The following is a 20,566-nucleotide window of genomic DNA, read 5'->3' on the forward strand; positions in this document are numbered from 1 at the left end:
GGAACCCAATCCCTCTGTCCCTCTTTCTTCCTCATTTGTCCCTCTTTCAGGACTGATGTACAGATCTATGCAAATATAGGTATTTTCCTAATGAAAAATGTGTTTAATTGGCGATAAACTTTATTCCCATCCTTTAAATTGATATATTTTTTTATTTTCACATGTTAATATGAAGGAAAATGTACCAGGATCGAAAGGGTCAGTGTAGTTTTAATGATGAAACACATTTTTCTTATGAAATCTTTACGGTATGCTTAAGTAGGGTTGTGCCAAGGGAATGATTAGGCATATGGCAGGGGCGTGTGCCTCTTTCTTATCTCAAAAAGTTGGGAGGTATGAGAGTACACTCCCTTCTTGATCTGGTCATGTCCATCCATACTCTCTTACCTTAGGTGCATTATACCCTGTCACAAACTGCCCCAATATAGTATCTATACAGCTGTCACATGGGAGGGTTGGTTGTCTGGATAGTTAAGTCTGTAGCTAATTCTCTCCTGACTTTCTGAGGCTCAGCACAGCCCTGTTAATGACAGCAGAGGGCGACTACTGAAGTGATAGGGCAGCTGTGTCATTCATTGTATAGACAAACATAGGGGCTCTGCAGGGAGAGGAGGAGGCTTTGAGAGGAGATGAGCTTTAGCTTCATCTGTGCATGCAAACGTCCATGGAATTAAAGGTGAGCTAATCGCCTCTATCTCAGATACAGGACGCTCAGCTACAAATGGTGCTGTTTTGCATGAATGTTTCTTTTTTATTTAATAAAAGAAAATATTAGCACTTGTGTGTACTCTGTATTATCATTTCTTACTTTGTTTCTTTAGGCTTTCGTTATATTTTGCGGCCTTGGAATTAACAATACAATCATGTATGATCAAGTGAAGAAATCGTGGGCAAAGCAGTCTGTAGCACTTGACGTAAGTAACTCTGTATTTAATTGTTTCTATTTCTTGAAGATTTTGTTATTGTGTTTTGATGGTTTTATGGACTACGTCTAGGTAAAAGCGTTTTATTTTTTTATTTTGCATGCTCTAAAGCTACAGGCCAACGCACCAAAGAAATATGTATACTGTATGTGGAATATCTTCTTTGACAAAAGTGTTAACTCTTCCCAGCCAGTCCTGTGATTTAGTTGGGCTCAAGTCCAGAATCCACAAACCTCCATTGACTTTTCTATTGGTCGGGATTTGCTGATAGGACAAATAGTCATTAAACACTCACATATTAGTTGCAGATAATTATGAAGCAAAGGGATTAAACCTTGAAAACTCCTAAAAGAACTTCAAGTACAAACTAAAGGGACACCACGGGCCACTTCCATCAACTGGCAAAAATGCCAGATTCTATTCATCCTTGAAGCCGATATGCACTTTTATCTTCAGGTTAAATCAGGAATTGGATCTTGCTTGCCCCCTGGTGTTTATAACATGTATTTAAACTTTATCTGCAATTAAAATGATGTTTGACTGAGTCAAAACAGTACATACACCTATAAACAATACACCCATTAAAAGTTCAGCTAAGTTGTACCTACCTCCTCAAGCAGTACATGTGGATCTGTAAATAAGACTCTGTCATCTCTTTTTAAATTCCTTTTTCAAGTTCATGTACAAACAAGTTCACTCTGAATACAAAGTATAAAGGAGAAGTGTAATGACACTGACATTACCAGTTGTTGGTGGCCCTCAGTGTTTGCGGACACATCCAGCTTAAACCACTAAGCGTGCTCTGGACTGGTTAGCATAGGATTCAATGAAGGTTGTGAAGAAAGAGCAGAACACTGCTTGAGCTGTTTATGGGCAAAAAAAAAAAGTGATATACAGTGTGCCTGCCCAGTACCTGCTGGACGAGTGGACAATGGATGCAGGGTACGATCTGCCTAAAGGCCGCTCACAGAGAGCTTCTTCCGAGGAAAAAACTTATCAATTTCAATACAGTAGAGGTGAAGTAGAAATTATATAAATCACAATAGTGGGTGAAAAGGAGCGTAAAATTAAAATGTCACATCGTGATGGTTAAAAATGACTGATCAAATACAAGATCGGTCATGAAATTTGGAGAGTAACATAGTATTAGGAGGACCAGGCAATGTTCTAATCTGCCTTCAGGCAGCAACACCATAACCATTCGTCCTCTCAAAGACAACAACCAAGTTTGTTTCATATAACACTGAACAATCAAATACACAATTAACTAAAGAGTAGCCAACAAAAAGAAATTAGATGAATACACATGGTTTGTAAATGGGTTAGAGGGATAGGGGGAGAGCAGAAAGGGATAAGGGAATGGAGAGAAATGAGATCAGGAAGGACAGAAACATAAGGAGAGGGCCACAACGCCGTGGCGCACCACAGTGACTGCAATACTTGTATTAAGAGGGGTGCGGGTCTTTACCATTCCAAGAAGCTTGCTAGGTCATTGTGGTCATTGAAAACCAAAAGTTCCCATTGCCTCACCCCTGATTATCAACAATGATTCCTCCCTTAATAGAAATTTTGATCTGCTCCCTATGCTCCTTGGCACAATGAGGTGTCACAGGCCACAGAACTTTATTGAAGACTAGTCAGTAAGGCTGTTTGAAAAAACGGGTGCTAGATTGACATACAACGCACGCAGCTGCCTGTGTGCACACCCACGATCACCAGCCCACGCACCTACGCATTTGGCACCTGACATGGACACAGCCCATGTACACAGATTCCTGGGCTTTTATTAGGTAGGACAAATAAACTTTATGGGCCTGTTTCTTGTGCTAGATTAACCTAGTGGCACCTTTCACTGAGTTTTTTTAAAGAGCCTAGGCGCTCTTGCAATCTCCTTTCCCATGCCGGTGTGGTCTGAATGCAAAGCACTCCATTCTTTTTCCATAATAAGCTGAATATACTATTTGACAAATAATACAACCATCAAAACTAAATTAAACACAGGCCATTTTATGGTCATAGTTTTTGCCATTGGGTCTGATTAATGCAAAATACATTCTGCCTGCACTGTTTACCCCCTTACAATAAACCAGAATCCATCACTGACAGTGAGAAATCGATCATTACCTCTCATTGGAATAACAGTTCTTTCAATTGTCAATATTGTGCAGTGTCGTTGAAGAAACTCTCCAATGTTTAAATCACTCCACTTAAGGAGATGCTACAAGGAGAGATGTAAGGTGGAAGTCGATATTCTATATCGCGCCTGACTTTGGAACAGAATGCTCAGCACGATGCACAGCAGCTTTCATTACAAGCTATTGAAAACCTTGGAAGCCAAGGACTGTGTCAATTTCTATGAATTGTTCTCTGCAGAAGGAAATACATTCATTATGTTCAAAAGTAAGGCCTTGTTTGTAGTATTTGATTGCAAATAATGGTCTTTCCATATAAGGAATAGTGGAATAATCACTTATTCCTAGGCATTGATATCAGGACAACTCAGTGTTTGTTTGGACACTTGTTGCTTGAATCAGTATTTTTCATACCTTAATCCTGCAGGTTTAAGCACATGTATTATCGTCAATTGACACTGGAATTGGAATTTAGCTTTTTGGTCTATAATTGCAAAATCACAGACCAAGGCTGTATTCTACTATAGTGTTCAATAATAACCAATATCTGGCAGACTCGCATCTCCTCCTGAGTAGGACAGCTGGCTAAAGAGAGTATTGTAAACTTCCATAGCTGATATTGTTTAAAACCAAACAATTTTGGTTTCAGTAGGTGTCAGTTACTAATGCTATTCCAGTTCAGGGTTCAATCCAGTCCATTTGTAAGTGTAAATAATTTAAGGATACCTTAGCCCTTAAAGAGAATCTGTAGCAGAAAAAAAAACCCTCTGGGGGATACTTACCTCGGGAGGGGGAAGCCTCTAGCGGCTCCTCCTAACGCGGCTTCCCCGTCGTCCTCCATCCCACCGTTCAAGTGAACCCCCCGAAGTGCGGCAACGTAAATATTGACCTACCGCGATCCTGCGTAGACGGACTAGAGGCTTTTCGTTCACGTAAGTCAGAAATAGCCGAACCCGATCGTATCCTCTCTACTGCGCAGGCGCAAGTCCTTCAAGCCTGTGCACTAGAGAGTATACGATTGGGCTCAGATATTTGCACCTAGCCCGAATGAAGAGCCGCTAAAGCGCCTGCGAAGGCTCGTGGAGAGGTAAATATATCACCGCTTGTCGGGGGAAGTTTTGGTGGAGTCAGCGCCGGATTTTTCCAATCTTCAGAGGTCGAGGAAGCCTCATTGGGACCCTGAGGCTTCCCCCTCCCGAGGTAATTATTCCCCAAGGGTTTTTTTTGTTACAGGTTCTCTTTAATAAATTTAGTAATTGATGCCATGTGTGTGGGGGTGGGATCTGCACATAAGCTTATCGCACCTCCCTTGGCCTGTCATCTGTCTCCGTTCGTCATAAAAAGCACCCAGTATAATGCAGTGGTCAGCGGGGTTGGTGCAGCTGCAGTATGTCTGGGGGAGTACGCGCACAATCCTACAGGAAAATTATTATTATTTCGTATTTATATAGCTCCGACATCTTCCGCAGCGCTGTACAGAGTATATATAGTCTTGTCACTAACTGTCCCTCAAAGGAGCTCACAATCTAGTCCCTACCATAGTCATACAGTATGTCTATGTATGTATTGTGTAATGTATGTATCGTAGTCCAGGGCCAATTGTTACGGGGGAGCCAAATAACTTATCTGTATGTTTTTGGGATGTGGGAGGAAATCAGAGTGCCCTGAGGAAACCCACACAGACACGGGGAGAACATACAAACTCCTTGCAGATGTTGACCCGGCTGGGATTTGAACTGGAAACCCAGCAATGCAAGGCGAGAGCGCTAACCACTATGCCACCGCGCTGGCGTAGCATGCATTTTTTCTGGTGCCCAAGCTCTATAGCGTAACATAATTTGGTTGAAAAAAAAAGACATCCACCCATCAAATCCAAACCAGGAGAAAAAACAAAAACTCCCTAAAAAATAAACAAGTAAAAATTAGGTACATTTCTCACATTATCCCAATTGATCCAGATGAATAATAAAAAAAAACAAAAAACATTATAGAATCCGCTCAGCAACAGTGTGTCAAGGACTTTAGAACTGTTATTGTGCCATGCAAGAGTTTTATGACCGGTAATTAGTCATTATTCTACAGTCTGACTGCAAAGAAACTGTCAGCTAAGATTTTTTTAACCCTTACAATGAGAAAAATTTAAAAAGAACACAGCTTAGTTCTATGTAGGGTTGAGACTGTACATACACATGTTTATCTCATCATGTCACATGTCACTTCAGGTAGGCTGTTATCAATATTTATGTAGTGGAACTGAATTACCATTTTTACTTTTGTTCTAAATTACAAAATGTAAAAAACGGATAGTGTCGCTGGAGGTGAGTTGATCTGTACACATGCCTGATTATCAGCTAAGGACATTTGTTATCAGCTGCTTCAGCGGAGTTTAGTCAAGCCTGTGTATGAGGCTCAACACTATGGTAACTGGTTTAGTATAAGCACAAAGTAAGGCCTTGTTCGCATTGCGTTTGGCTTGTGTGTCCGTCCGTGTTAGGCTGTTTTTAAGGCGTCTTCTTTTCTGATTCCCAGTGCTTGGGTGGCGATTCGTTTTTGTACTTAGCAGTTTTCTAAGCGTTTTTTCCAAGCGGTTTTGTAATTCCCTCCCTGACGCAAGTCAGGAAGTAAACTCTTTGACCCGGAAAAGAATAAATAAAATGTGCAAAAGGTGGATCAGCGCATCACCAGGCCGCCTCCGAATGGCCTCCAATCAGAGGTGCACTGAGCCCCCCAGAAACTGCAAACGCACCTTGAACCCAAACAGAAGCTCTGCATATACACCAAAAGCAAAGCCAATTTGAGTCCCAATAATTAGTTCTAAAGGTTTTGGAATCAATAAAATGACAACAGTGCCCAAATTTATGCACCTGCCTAATTTTGTTTAAACAATTATGCGCACTTTCTGTAAATCCAATAAACTTAATTTCACTTCTCAAATATCACTGTGTGTGTCTCCTATATGATATATTTAACTGACATTTTTTATCGTAACAACCAACGATTTATACAGGAAAATCATGACTATTAACAAGGTTGCCCAAACTTTCGCACCCCAGTGTACTTTCCATTGAGGCGGAATCGCCTCAGAAATGGTCCACGCACCGATTTGCTAGCCGCACAGCGCACGACCCACACTGATATGAACCTTCTCATAGACATTCATTGTCCATGCGGTCGGGGGGCATTTTTAAAAACCGCACGCGGGCGAAAAAAAGCCGAAAACGCCTGCAGTGTGAACAAGCCCTTGTAGCTAATTGCATATATACAGGGGTGGTAGTAGGGGTGCCAGTATCTTATAATGGGTGCAAAATAAATAATGATACCCCGATCTCAGGCTGCATTTGAAAAGTGTACCTGAAGTAAAAAAGAAAATGAATACCCACCTCAGTAGTTAGATAGTCCGGAGGCTTCCCCCATCCTCTTTGAACTTGCAGATCCGACGCTTGGGCACTCTGAACATATTCAATAACTCTTGTTGAGTATGTTCCCGTGACCACACTCCCATCCGTGTACGAATGCAGTCACACTGCGCAGGTGCAAATACCACCCAGGCTTGTGCAGTAGCACAAAGCCGCTACTGCACAGCTGTTTTCTCTGTGCACAAGCACAAGTTTATATATTAATATATTGCTGTGACGTTGCAGTGAAGTTTAAGGTACATTTTTACTGATAAAATGTGTTTAAAAAGCAGCATTGCCTGTAATTTGCTGGCTATCACCACATCTATCACCAGGGGAATAAAGCTCCATAGACTAGGCCAGGATCCACGTATAGTGATGACCATATCATCTGACCGTAGCATGGACTACACATGGCACGCTAACATCCTTTCTTGATTCAGTTAATACGCAATCAGAAATGTTTATTGTAATTATTGAGGTTCATCCTTGCTGCTTACACAGCAAAAGTACTGTAAATCAGGCCTTCAATGATCAATGTAGATAGCCCGTGATTATGTCATTTATCAACATCATTACATCATTTCATTGCCCAAGCTTTCTTAAGACAGTACATAAAATAAACAAGCCTGCGTCCTCTACTCATTGTCGCTTTTATTATACATGTAACGCTCGGTGAAGCACAGAGAGATCTGATTACCGGTGACCTGCAGCGTCACGGGGAATACAGACGTATACCAGATTATATGTGATCTGCAGTATCACCGATAATCCAATATACCAGCTAACCTCTGTTCACCGGAGTAGAGTGTAGTGTTTAGGTGTAACAGTAACACTTAGAGGACTAGGCCTCAGTACAGTAAGACGTACTGTACAGATTACTTCCGCAACCCTGAGCTCTCCAAGACGGGAGGAGTCAGACTGCAAGCAGGAAGTATCTTCTGAAAGTCACCCTCAGGCGGAAGGGTTACCAACAGAACGAAGAACCTCCTCCAATGATGAGGTCGGTTCTCGAGGTCGGACAAGCCAGGTCGTACACACACAGACAGATAAAGTACAAGATCGAGAGGCAGAGACGGAGTCAAAGTACAGGCAGGGTTCAGCAACGGGGTATCAGATATATCGGGGTACAGAATCAGGAGGCAGAAACAGAGTCTAGGAGCGAGCCGGGGTTCGGCAACGGTGTATCAGAAATAACGAGGTACAAGATCAAAGTTCAGAAGAGTAGTCAAGGCAGGCCAGAAGTCATAACAAATAATCACAATCAAACTAGTACTTTAAGCTATCAACAAATCTAGCTTTAGTGTAGGATTACAGCTCCAGCTGGTCCCGGCACACTAACGGATCTGACTAACGGATCTGGGTGCTCCCACGTATGTGAACGCAACGCCAGACACCAGAGAAGTGAACTGCCGGCAGTATATATACTCAATCGTGACCCCCAGCACCTCCCTGATTGCTGGACCAATGGGGAGCGGAATCAGGGTCAGCTGACCAGCCTGGTCAGCTGACTCCCCTCAGACTATCATAAATCTTCCTTGAGTGCGCGCGCGCGCGTCACTCTAAACACTGAGGGACTACGAGTCCCAGCCCTGCTCTGTGGTGCAGCGGAGAGATGTGCACCAGCCGCCGCGTCTAACGCGGCGGCTTCTTCGCGTTCCGTCCGCCTCTCCACGGGGACAGCCGCCTCACGCTGGGAGGAGGCGGCTGCCTCCCCGTGTGAGCGGGCACTGCACGCGGGAAGAGCCGCCGACCGCTGGCTCATGGCGGCGGCTCTTCCACGCTTCCTCACAGTACCCCCCCCCCAAGGAGTGGACTCCGGACAGCTCCCACCAGGTTTCTCGGGATGTAAGGCATGAAACTCCCTCCTTAACTCGTCCGCATGCATGCGGTTCCCAGGTACCCATTGCCTCTCCTCAATGCCATACCCTTTCCAGTGTACGAGATACTGTACCGAGTTCTGTACAGTACGTGAATCAATTATCTTCTCCACCTCGTATTCAGGTTGGGCATCTACCAACACAGGAGGGGGAGGAGTGGGACCCACCTGGACCGCTGGTTTAAGAAGGGAAACATGGAAAGACCTTACCCCCCGCATGCTAGTGGGAAGTTCGACAGTATAAGTGACATTGTTGATCTTTTTGGTTATTGGGAATGGACCCACAAACCTGGGACCAAGCTTACTAGAAGGTTGTTTTAGGGCCAAGTGACGTGTGGACACCCAGACCGGGTCTCCTGGTCGGAATCTCCACTCCACCGACCGTCTCTTGTCGGCTTGACCCTTCTGACTCAAAAAAGCCTTCTCCAGGTTATTTCTTACTGTCCCCCACAGGTCCTTGAATGACCTTTGCCAGACCTCCAGGGCTGGGAATGGAGTGGAAGCTATAGGCAATGGGGAAAATTTGGGTGATCTTCCCGTCACTACTTGAAAAGGAGAAAAACCGGAGGACGAGTTTTTTAAATTATTTTGGGCAAATTCTGCAAACGGCAGAAATCTGACCCAATCGTCCTGTGCTTCAGCTACATAACACCTTAAGAACTGTTCTAACGATTGATTTATTCTCTCAGTCTGGCCGTTGGTCTGTGGGTGATAGCCAGACGAGAAAGACAATTTTATGTCCATGAGCTGGCAAAAAGCTTTCCAAAAACGTGAGACGAATTGGACTCCCCTGTCTGAGACTATGTCTTCGGGAATACCGTGCAAACGAAAAACATGCGTGATAAACAACTCGGCCAGTTCTCGAGCGGAGGGGAGTCCTTTCAAAGGTACAAAATGGGCCATCTTGCTAAATCGGTCGACCACGACCCAAATGACCGTCATCCCCTCAGATCTGGGAAGCTCGCCCACAAAATCCATGGACAGGTGGGTCCACGGTTCAGTCGGGGTGGGCAATGACTGCAAGGTACCGACAGGTGCCAGTCGGGAGGGTTTACTCCTGGCACATGTCACACACTCCTTCACATATTCCTTGCAATCTGCTGCCAAGGAAGGCCACCAGGCGCATCTGGCTACTAAATCCTGTGTTCTGGATGCCCCAGGATGTCCCGCATTCTTATGTGTATGGAACATCTCTAGAACCTGAAGGCGAAACGGCAGAGGAACGAACAGAACCCCTGCGGGCTTCCCTTCCGGGATGTCCTGTTGAAAGGGAATCAGCGTCTCCGCCCAATCCTCCCAGGTTCCAGTGGCTGCCAGTATCAACCTCTGAGGAATAATGGTCTCTGGAACGGAGGGCTGTGCTGTCTCTGACTCAAAGCATCTGGACAAGGCATCTGCCTTAACATTCTTGCTTCCCGGGGTGTATGTAATGATAAACGTGAACCTGGAGAAGAATAGCGACCATCGAGCCTGACGAGGGCTCAATCTCTTAGCCCCCTCGATGTATTCTAAGTTCTTATGATCGGTGTAAACCGTGATGGTATGCTCAGCTCCTTCTAACCAGTGTCGCCATTCCTCGAAAGCTAATTTGATGGCTAGGAGCTCCCTATTACCAATATCATAATTCCTCTCTGCAGGGGAAAACCTGCGAGAGAAGTAAGCGCATGGGTGCATTCTACCCTGCAAGCCTGACCGCTGAGACAGCACAGCCCCCACCCCTACCTCCGAAGCATCCACCTCCACAATGAACGGGAAGGATGTATCCACATGTCTGAGGATGGGTGCTGAACAGAATAGGCCCTTCAGAGTGGAAAAAGCATGTAAAGCCTCAGGAGACCAGTGAGTTGTATCTGCCCCTTTCTTGGTGAGACTCGTAAGGGGAGAAATGACCGTGGAGTACCCCTTTATAAATCGTCTATAATAATTGGCAAAGCCAAGAAAGCGCTGAAGAGATTTCAACCCCACCGGCTGTGGCCACTCCAGCACAGCCGAGACCTTGGCAGGATCCATCGACAGGCCTGTGGTGGAAATTATATACCCCAAGAAGGCGACAGATGTTACTTCAAAGATGCATTTTTCAAGTTTTGCATATAAAGAGTTCTGCCTTAACAGATTCAAAACAAACCTCACATGGTCTCTATGTTCAGAGAGGTTGTTGGAGAAGATGAGAATATCATCAAGATAGACCAAAACAAACTTCCCCAACACCTCTCTGAATACCTCGTTAATGAGTTCCTGAAAGACGGCCGGGGCATTACACAGCCCGAAGGGCATCACCAGGTACTCATAATGCCCGTCTGGTGTATTAAAGGCCGTCTTCCACTCATCGCCCTTTCTTATGCGTATCAGGTTATACGCGCCCCGCAAATCTAATTTAGAAAAGATTTTAGCGTCTGTAATTTGTGTGAATAAATCGTCTATCAGTGGCAAGGGATAGCGATTTTTGACTGTAATCTTGTTAAGGCCGCGATAATCGATGCAGGGTCGCAGGCCTCCGTCTTTTTTCTTAACAAAAAAGAAACCAGCTCCAGCAGGTGACCGGGACGGCCGAATGAAACCTTTGGCCAAGTTTTCATGGATATAATCCTGCATGGCTACCTTTTCGGGTCCCGACAGATTGTACAAATGACCCCGGGGAGGTACACATCCCGAACGGAGGTCAATGGGACAATCGAAAGGGCGATGTGGGGGCAACTTGTCTGCTGCTTTGGGACAGAACACGTCGGAATACTCGGAGTACTGGTCGGGTACCCCTTCTACCTGAACTTTGGTTTGTCCCAGGGTCAATTTTCCCAAACACTGTTGAAAACAACGAGGTGACCAAGTGGTTAGCTGACCTGTGGCCCAGTCTATTTGAGGTGAGTGGAGTTGCAACCATGGCATGCCTAGGATGATAGTGGAGGTTGACATGTGCAATACAAAAAATGATAATTGTTCCCCATGTAGTACCCCGATGGTGACCTTCACCTCCGGAGTCTGAGACAGTGCATGATTCCGTTGTAGCGGGGAATCGTCTACTGCCGTGACCTGAATGGGGGGACTCACAGGAGTGAGGGGAATACCCAACTCTTGTGCGAACTCAAAATTCATAAAATTGGCCGCTGAGCCTGAGTCAATAAATGCCTCAGTGGCCATAGACTTATTTTCCCATGTAACCGTACAAGGGAGCAAAAATTTCTTTTCCTTAAGGGGTGCAATTTGTGTACCTAGGGTGTCACCCCCCACTACTCCTAGGCAAACTCGTTTCCCGACCTGTTAGGGCAGTTTCGTACCCTATGCCCTGCTGCTGCACAGTACAGGCACAGCTGTTCTGTCATTCTCCGCCTTCGCTCCACCTGGGTCAGTCTCGACCGACCAATCTGCATTGGTTCGGGCGGCGGTAAAGCCGGGGAGGGTGAGACAGGCGGAGAAGGTGTTACTAGAGGTGTAGCGGACGGTGCCGCGTACGATGTCACCCTGACACGGTGACTGCCTCTAGCCTGCCTCTGATGGCGCAACCTGCGGTCCACTCGAATGGCCGATGATATGGCCTCATCAACTGTCTTGGGCTCGGGTACCGTCAACATTAGATCGGAAACCTCTTCCGACAACCCAGACAGGAAGTAGTCCATGAGGGCAAAATTATCAAATCTTGAGGTGACTGACCACCTACGGAACTCTGCCGCATAATCCTCGACTGACCCTCTGCCTTGCCGTAAGAGTTTGAGCTTCCGCTCTGAGGATGCGGCAAGGTCAGGGTCGTCGTAGATTATGGCCATGGCCTTAAAAAATTCCTCCACTGAGGTCAAAGCAATATCGGTAGTGGGCAGGTTGTAAGCCCATGACTGGGAGTCTCCAGTCAACAAAGTTTTAATGAAAATGACCCGTTGGGTCTCAGTCCCCGAGGATCGGGGCCTTAATTCAAAATATGACAACACTCTACTCCTGAAATTCCGGAAGTCAGACTTGTGGCCGGAAAATTTATCAGGGACAGGCATGCGGATGTCGTCACTAGGAGGGGATCGCACTGAATCAACTGATGTCTGGAGGGTTCTCACAGAGCCTGATAAAGCATCAATTAAGGCTTTGTGCTGGCCTAATGCTTGATGAATGCTATCCACCGAAGTGGCAAGCGCAGTCAGAGGATCAGTGCGTTCCATCAGTATTTTTGGTCTGGCGTTCTGTAACGCTCGGTGAAGCACAGAGAGATCTGATTACCGGTGACCTGCAGCGTCACGGGGAATACAGACGTATACCAGATTATATGTGATCTGCAGTATCACCGATAATCCAATATACCAGCTAACCTCTGTTCACCGGAGTAGAGTGTAGTGTTTAGGTGTAACAGTAAAACTTAGAGGACTAGGCCTCAGTACAGTAAGACGTACTGTACAGATTACTTCCGCAACCCTGAGCTCTCCAAGACGGGAGGAGTCAGACTGCAAGCAGGAAGTATCTTCTGAAAGTCACCCTCAGGCGGAAGGGTTACCAACAGAACGAAGAACCTCCTCCAATGATGAGGTCGGTTCTCGAGGTCGGACAAGCCAGGTCGTACACACACAGACAGATAAAGTACAAGATCGAGAGGCAGAGACGGAGTCAAAGTACAGGCAGGGTTCAGCAACGGGGTATCAGATATATCGGGGTACAGAATCAGGAGGCAGAAACAGAGTCTAGGAGCGAGCCGGGGTTCGGCAACGGTGTATCAGAAATAACGAGGTACAAGATCAAAGTTCAGAAGAGTAGTCAAGGCAGGCCAGAAGTCATAACAAATAATCACAATCAAACTAGTACTTTAAGCTATCAACAAATCTAGCTTTAGTGTAGGATTACAGCTCCAGCTGGTCCCGGCACACTAACGGATCTGACTAACGGATCTGGGTGCTCCCACGTATGTGAACGCAACGCCAGACACCAGAGAAGTGAACTGCCGGCAGTATATATACTCAATCGTGACCCCCAGCACCTCCCTGATTGCTGGACCAATGGGGAGCGGAATCAGGGTCAGCTGACCAGCCTGGTCAGCTGACTCCCCTCAGACTATCATAAATCTTCCTTGAGTGCGCGCGCGCGCGTCACTCTAAACACTGAGGGACTACGAGTCCCAGCCCTGCTCTGTGGTGCAGCGGAGAGATGTGCACCAGCCGCCGCGTCTAACGCGGCGGCTTCTTCGCGTTCCGTCCGCCTCTCCACGGGGACAGCCGCCTCACGCTGGGAGGAGGCGGCTGCCTCCCCGTGTGAGCGGGCACTGCACGCGGGAAGAGCCGCCGACCGCTGGCTCATGGCGGCGGCTCTTCCACGCTTCCTCACAATACAGTACCGAAAGTCTGACTAATATGAGGTGCTTACTCGTTCAGCACCCAAATGATGTCATATGAATGCCTGCAACCATTTGCTCTAGGGAACCACTAAATTGACATAATTCCTAGTGCTGGTCAGAGTTTGCAGAGCCGGTACACTGCAAAGGAAGCAATTATCTAGATTTTACAAAGTGACTTTAAACTTCTTTCAGCGTGTTTTTAAACAGATGACAGGTTATCATTATAAAAAAGGTTTTCAAGGAATGTGATCTGATCCCTTCATTCTTTATCCTAATGGCTTGATTAGAGAGGATCGAGGCGGGTTCTGGCCAGATGTTACACATCTAAATGGCCATTAGAGAGGTATATAAAGGAAAGACATGCAGCACCAAGGTGCTAGTCATCTGATCTTTTATCATCACAGCTTGAACTCACATTTCAAGGAAAGGCAGTATTTCCCACTGTCACTGCAATAATGATCTAAAACTAGATATGACAGGGTGTAAAGCTCAAAGCACAGTACACTACCAATGCATGTATACAGTATGTACACCTGGGTAATATTTGCATCCATGCGTAACCACAGGACATTTAGACATTTTGAAAGGCCTTTCCTGCATATTGACACAAGTCCTTATTTGTTGCATTTCAAATTGAAAAATAAACATTTAAAAATGCATATTTTGGTACTTACTTATTAGCCCATCTACCAAATTTGACTGCCTGCCATTTAACCACTTCACCCCAAAACGGTTTTTGCCCTAACGGACAAGAGCGATTTTCACCTTTCAGTGCTCATCCCTTTCATTTGCCAATAGCTTAATCACTACTAATCACAATGAAATGATCTATATCTTGTTTTTTTCACCACCAATTAGGCTTTTTGGGGTGGATATTTGTTTTCAGTAATTACTTTATTTTCTATGCATTTTAAAGGGAAAAACAAGGAAAAAAAATCATCCCCTATAGTTTTAATATAAACACTGCTACTGTACATAAAACCCACACATTTTATCTGCCTATTTGTCCTGGTTATCACAACATTTTAATTATGTCCCTAGTACAAAGTATGGTGACAATATATTATTTGGAAATAAAGGTGTATTTTTTCTATGGTGTTTCTCACGTGCACACGCACGGGGACGCACGCGCACAGCGGCAGCAGCACTGTTTGACTGCTAGAGCCTTTTAACGGCTCCAGGTTGTTTTTGTAAGTCTGGTTGTCAATAAGTGGTTGAATGATATGTGCTCCCCTTCGCAAATCGACATATCGTTGGAAATCTGAGTCTTGGCTTTCATTTGCACTAAGGACTGCGTTGATGTAAATTGCCATTCCTGGGTTAGGTGGGGAATATCACTTTTAAAGTGATATTCCCCACTTTTAAAGTGATATTCCCCACTTTACGGGAATCATTGTCCCCTTTCCTCCTCACTTCTCTCGCTGGGCTGCGGGCTCGGTCTTGCTTTGCTCGCTGGGCTGCTGGCTCAGCCCTTGCTTCGCTCGCTGGGCTGCGAGCTTGGCCCTTGCTTCTCTTGCTGGGCTGCAGGCTTGGACTTTGCTTCTCTCGCTGGGCTGCGGGCTCGGACCTTGCTTCTCTCGCTGGGCTGTGGGTTTGCTCGCTGGGCTGCGGGCTCAGCCCTTGCTTTGCTTGCTGGGCTGTGGGCTTGGTTCTTGCTTCGCTCGCTGGCTGCGGGCTTGGACCTTGCTTCTATCGCTGGGCTGCGGGCTCGGTCTTTACTTTGCTTGCTGGGCTGCGGGCTCGGTCTTTACTTCGCTCGCTAGGCTGCGGGCTCGGTCCTTGCTTTGCTCACTGAGCTGCAGGCTTGGCCCTTGCTTTGCTCACTGGGCTGTGGGATCGGCCCTTGCTTCTCTCACTGGGCTGTGGGCTCGGTCTTTGCTTCGCTCGCTGGGCTGTGGGCTTGGCTCTTACTTTGCTTGCTGGGCTATGGGCTCGGTCCTTGCTTCACTCGCTGGGCTTCGGGCTCGGCCCTTGCTTTGCTTGGTGGGCTGCGGGCTCTGAGCTTGCTTCTCTCGATGGGCTGCGGGCTCGGTCTTTACTTCGATCGCTGGGCTGCGGGCTCAGTCTTTACTTCGCTCGCTAGGCTGCGGGTTCGGTCCCTGGTTTGCACACTGAGCTGCAGGCTCAGCCCTTGCTTTGCTTACTGGGCTGCGGGCTCGGCCCTTGCTTCGCTCGCTGGGTTGCGGGCTTGTACCTTGCTTCGCTCGCTGGGCGGCGGCCTCCGCCTTGCCTTCGCTCGCATGGCTGCGGGCTCGAACCTTGCTTTGCACGCTCTCTCCGATGTCTTTTTATTCTCACTCTTACACTTGAATAGTGGGCATTGCACACCAGGACCCTCCCCCACTCGCTTCGCTCACTGGGCTTTGGGCAACTTGAGTTGCCAGGTTAGTGCTGCTGGCAGTCAGGTGCAGTGGACACCCCTCTTTCAACACCACATAACTCAGGAATAACACAGGGCATAGTGCACATCTAAGCCATTCTTGACTTTCCAACAATATGTAGCTTTCCAAAGGGAGTAAAAATATTTTAAATAATGAGCAGTCAAAATTAGTAGATGGGGTAATATTCAAGTACCTATTTCTTTTTTTTATTAGAAACACTTAATAAATAAACACTTGTTTTATGGTGCTCCTCCTGATAATTTTGTAAGAAGAATGTGTTGCTTTACTACTGCCGTATTGAAGTTATGTAATACCGTAATGTTAATTTTGCAGTAATGCATTGCTATTCAGCATTTAATTTACTGCAGTTAAGTCAGATAATGTGCTTTCAATAGTGACAGAATCAGATCAGAACAGTTGGATGCACTGTTTGGCAAAAAGGAATCCTAAAACCAACATGAACAGAAATATTATTTTCCTCTTACAGGTCCTGTCCTACCATGCAACTTGTACTAAAGCTGAAGTGGATAAATTTAAGGTAAGGTGTTATAAACAAGTAAAACAAAAAAACAAAAACAAAAACAAAAAATATATATATATATATATATATATATATATATATATATATATATATATATATATATATATATATATATATATATATATATATATATATATATATATATATATATATATATATATATAATTTTTTTTTCTTTTTAACTAGTTCCAGACCGCATTGGTTGAAATCTGTGTCCTATTTGTGGCTGCTTACTTCTGACATGACGTAGTTTTTGGCAACTCGCATCGCGTTTCCACCTCTACTGCCGATTGCGCTGCTCTGCCCCCGCCGCAGCTCACTCAACCTTGGCATTGGTGTGAGCTCTATAAGATGGTCAGGAGCCGATTTCAGTGGCTCCTGGCTCCGTCATCACTGTGAGCCAATGTCATTAGCTCACATTGATCACAGGGTCAATGAAATCAGCTCCTGACCGGCTCACAGAGCTCTGCCACCATAGACATGGCAGAGTGGGTGAGCTGAGGCAACAGGTGTCCAGCGTGAATGGCGGTAGCGGTGGACCTGTGCGGCGTGATGTCGGCGAGCCCTGGTATTTAGTGCCAGCTGTCTCTGTTACTTAAGGGGCCAGAGACCACTGATGGTTAACAGTCAAAGTTTATTGAAAGTTTTTAAAATATACAGACGTAAGAAAAAAGTGCCATACCAGATCACAATTTGTAGTGCAAATATAAACATTGTGTCTACACCAAATCTTTCATATATCGCATAAATATATGCATATATTGTTACACAAATATTAACATGCAGTAAACTGGAAGGAAGGGAGAGGAAGGCGGAGGGGCAAGAAGGAGAGTAGGGTGGGGGGAAGAAAGGGGAAAACATCATTAGGCATTAGGCATGTATTATACAGTACATTTGTAGTGATTATTAACAACAAGGCACTATGGTACATATAGATGCTATGCTATAGTATTATGTGACGTTGTAGGTGGGGTGTCATCTGGTTAGTGTGAAATTTGTAACATTCTGATATGTTTAGAGTGGCTGATTTGGAATGGGACTAATCATAAAGAGCACGGGAGCACAGATTAATATGCCGGTTTCTACTTCATATGCTGGGGTTGACAATAGTGGTAGTGCGGTTACTTACGTTATCATGGCGAGTTGGAACATTTTTATAACATATCTGTGCAATTTTGGGAGTCTCTGAAGTCAACCCAAGCTGCTCATCTCTGTACAAATTTGTCTTGTGTGTTTTGTGCAGATAGTGTGAGCTTGTTTATTCTTATGTATAAGTTTCCCTGTTGTATCAGCTTCATTAAAGCGGAATAGAACCCTGCATTTCAACTTTGCTCTAAAACATTATTTACAGCATATTATATGCAAAAAGCATTTTTTTTTACTAGACCAGCATTGGAAGGGTTAAACACAGAGGTTTAAAGTTCCGTGGAGAGATATGCAGAAGTTCAGATTGTTACATTCTATTTAGTTAAATGTATCTATTGAGAAATGTTACACACTCTTTGGCTGTCCTCCAGCTCCTTCTCAGTGAGAAAGAGTGAGTCACATTCAACACTTAGATACATTTATGTAAACAAAATGTATCTATGTCAGCTTCGGATGCGTCTGCAGAAATCTCCAGGAATTTGCTGTGTGTAACCCTTCCAATGCTGGTCTAGTAAAAAAAAATGCTGGTTGCATATAATATACTGTAAATAATGTTTTAGAGCAAAGTTGAAATGCAGGGTTATATTCCGCTTTAAAGATGGGACTTTTTGTAGACCTCCAGTTCCTGGCTATTAGGAGTCTAGCTCTTATCAATATATAGCAAAAAATTGATTTTTTTTTTTTTAGGTTTTGATATGGAGCCAGAGATAACTGAGAGAAGATGTCTTTCAGGGGAGCTTTCAAGTGGAGTAACATAAAAGTTGTGTGGGAATTTTAAATTTTGTTTCCATAAATGGCCTAATTTTCACATGTGACCACCATATATGGATAAAGCTGCCCTCTTCCACCTCACATTTCCAACATGTATTAGATATCTGGGGGTTGATTTTATGTTGTCTTTGAGAGTGCCTGTACCATCCGGTACCATCTCCTGGGCAGATATAGAAGGGAACATTTTGTGGGATAGTTCAAATGATTTCTCCTAAAGTTCCCGTTCAAAAGTCTTGCCTAGGTCCAAGTGCCACTTATTCAGCAGGTTGGAGATATGAGTGTTGCTGAAGGAGTTAACCAATATGGAATAGACTGTAGCCAGTGAGTGAGGCATACGTTCTTTTGAGGTGTATAGGGATCCAAAAGTTTTCGGTAAGAGCTGTGAATCCTCTAGGGGTATGTCAGAATTTGATGAGTATTGTGCAGGATGGTGGTTTATTATCTCAGGAATCTATCTATTCCACCACTAGGTTGTATGATCTTAATGAATGCAATCTTTCTAGGTATGCAATCTCCTATTTTTACTTTAAGGTCGCTGTTTTCTGTGGTGATGTTTTATGTGCTTTCCCATGATGCATCACTTCAGAAAATGCGAATCATCTCTGTATGCCCCTGAAAGCAAGGTGTATAGTGAGCCTGTAGCAGAACCCCTGGTGTATAGTGAGCCTGTAGCTAATACATTTTACAGAGCCACACTAATCCGACAAGCATACAGTTGTTCGGACTTGTCTGTTTATATTTACCTTTATGTTTAATTTTGTGCATATAAAAAAAACAGACAGAACTCATTGTACACAATGTCAGCTGGTTCATCTCCACCCGTCCTTGGTCACAAAGATTAAGACAGCAAATTAGAGTTTTAATTTGTTACAAGGCTCGGGCCGTGGGGATTGAGTGACAAGGATGGCCCAATGTGACCTTGCCTATTTGTGCTGATTAACTTCATGTCCATCTAATTTTAGTAATAATCAGAATGTGAGCATTATGTTTATGTATGAGCTGAAGTGAAAATGGCTTGTCCATTCACCATGTGGCAATTATATACCTGACAGGAGATGCTGGGACAGGCATTTCTATGTTACGTTATGATAAGCATAGAAATTAACCCACTGCCTTTGCACCTAAACAGGGACAGGGACTGTCTAAGCACAGCTGTTCAAAAACAGAGATATTATCTAAACACCTGCCTCTGCAATAAAATACTGACTGTTTAAACACTTGTGTAAAAAAAAAGAAAAGGATTTTTAGTTACATTTACTGCAGTAACTGCATAAGCTCCATAACACTTGCGGGGGAAGGGGGGGGGGGGACATGTGTGACAAATGCTGCATGAGGAGCAGTGACAATTGCTTGTGGCCCAGGCATGAATGAGACATAATGAATAGGCAGAAAATATGTGCTGCATCATTACAGTGCCTACAGAATGCATACTATTATGCTATTGGTAATTTTTGGATCCACCCATGATCTGTTATGACCAACCCCACTCACATGGGGTCCTCTACATATATTCCGCACTGGGCCCACTGGTGATTTTTTGGGTCACTTTTTTGTGATCATTACCGGCACATATGAATATCTATTACTGCAGTTGAAGGGGAGCTCCTTATGGGCCCCTTTGGTCTAGTGGCCCTGATGCAGTCATGCCCTCTGCATCCCCTATTGCTACGCCACTGGTCACCAGATAAGTGTTTACATTGTTGTATAATCCATCAGCTTACGCAGTGAGCTTCTGTTTTTATGCAGAAGCATTTAGACAGTTTCTGTTTGTATTCAGTAGCAGAGCCAAGTGTGTGCTCAGGCACATTTAAGGCATATACTCTGTATACTAAAGTTGGTTGAAAAGTGGGACTAGAATGCGCTAGCGTACTATCATTACTATTATTGATTTATAAAGTGGCAACATATTCCGTGGCACTGTACAAAGTAAGAAAAACAAACATGGGTTAGGGCATAAAATAATTCAGACAATATTATGCATACAAAAAACAACAACTGGTAAACACTGAATTAATAACTTCAGTGACAGATGTAACATGAGGAATAATATGTATAACAGGATTGCAGGACACAAAACGGGCGAGAGAGCCCTGCCCTGT

At 44.7% G+C, this 20,566-nt stretch overlaps 1 protein-coding gene across 12 annotated transcripts in view; it reads left to right on the forward strand.

The window, feature by feature from the left end:
- Positions 1–20,566, forward strand: part of PDE11A (phosphodiesterase 11A) — a 749,805-nt gene that overhangs the window by 453,846 nt on the left and 275,393 nt on the right. For all 12 annotated transcript variants that reach the window (XR_011022809.1, XR_011022806.1, XR_011022807.1 and 9 more), the window contains 2 exons: positions 822–914; positions 16,497–16,547. Coding sequence is in view for 1 of the 12 variants with exons in the window: in XM_068245440.1 (XP_068101541.1) it covers positions 822–914; positions 16,497–16,547 (144 nt within the window). In the remaining 11 variants the exon portion in view is untranslated. The remainder of the gene's footprint in view (positions 1–821; positions 915–16,496; positions 16,548–20,566) is intronic.

Source organism: Hyperolius riggenbachi, chromosome 7, assembly GCF_040937935.1.
Source record: "Hyperolius riggenbachi isolate aHypRig1 chromosome 7, aHypRig1.pri, whole genome shotgun sequence".
Lineage (NCBI taxonomy): Eukaryota > Metazoa > Chordata > Amphibia > Anura > Hyperoliidae > Hyperolius > Hyperolius riggenbachi.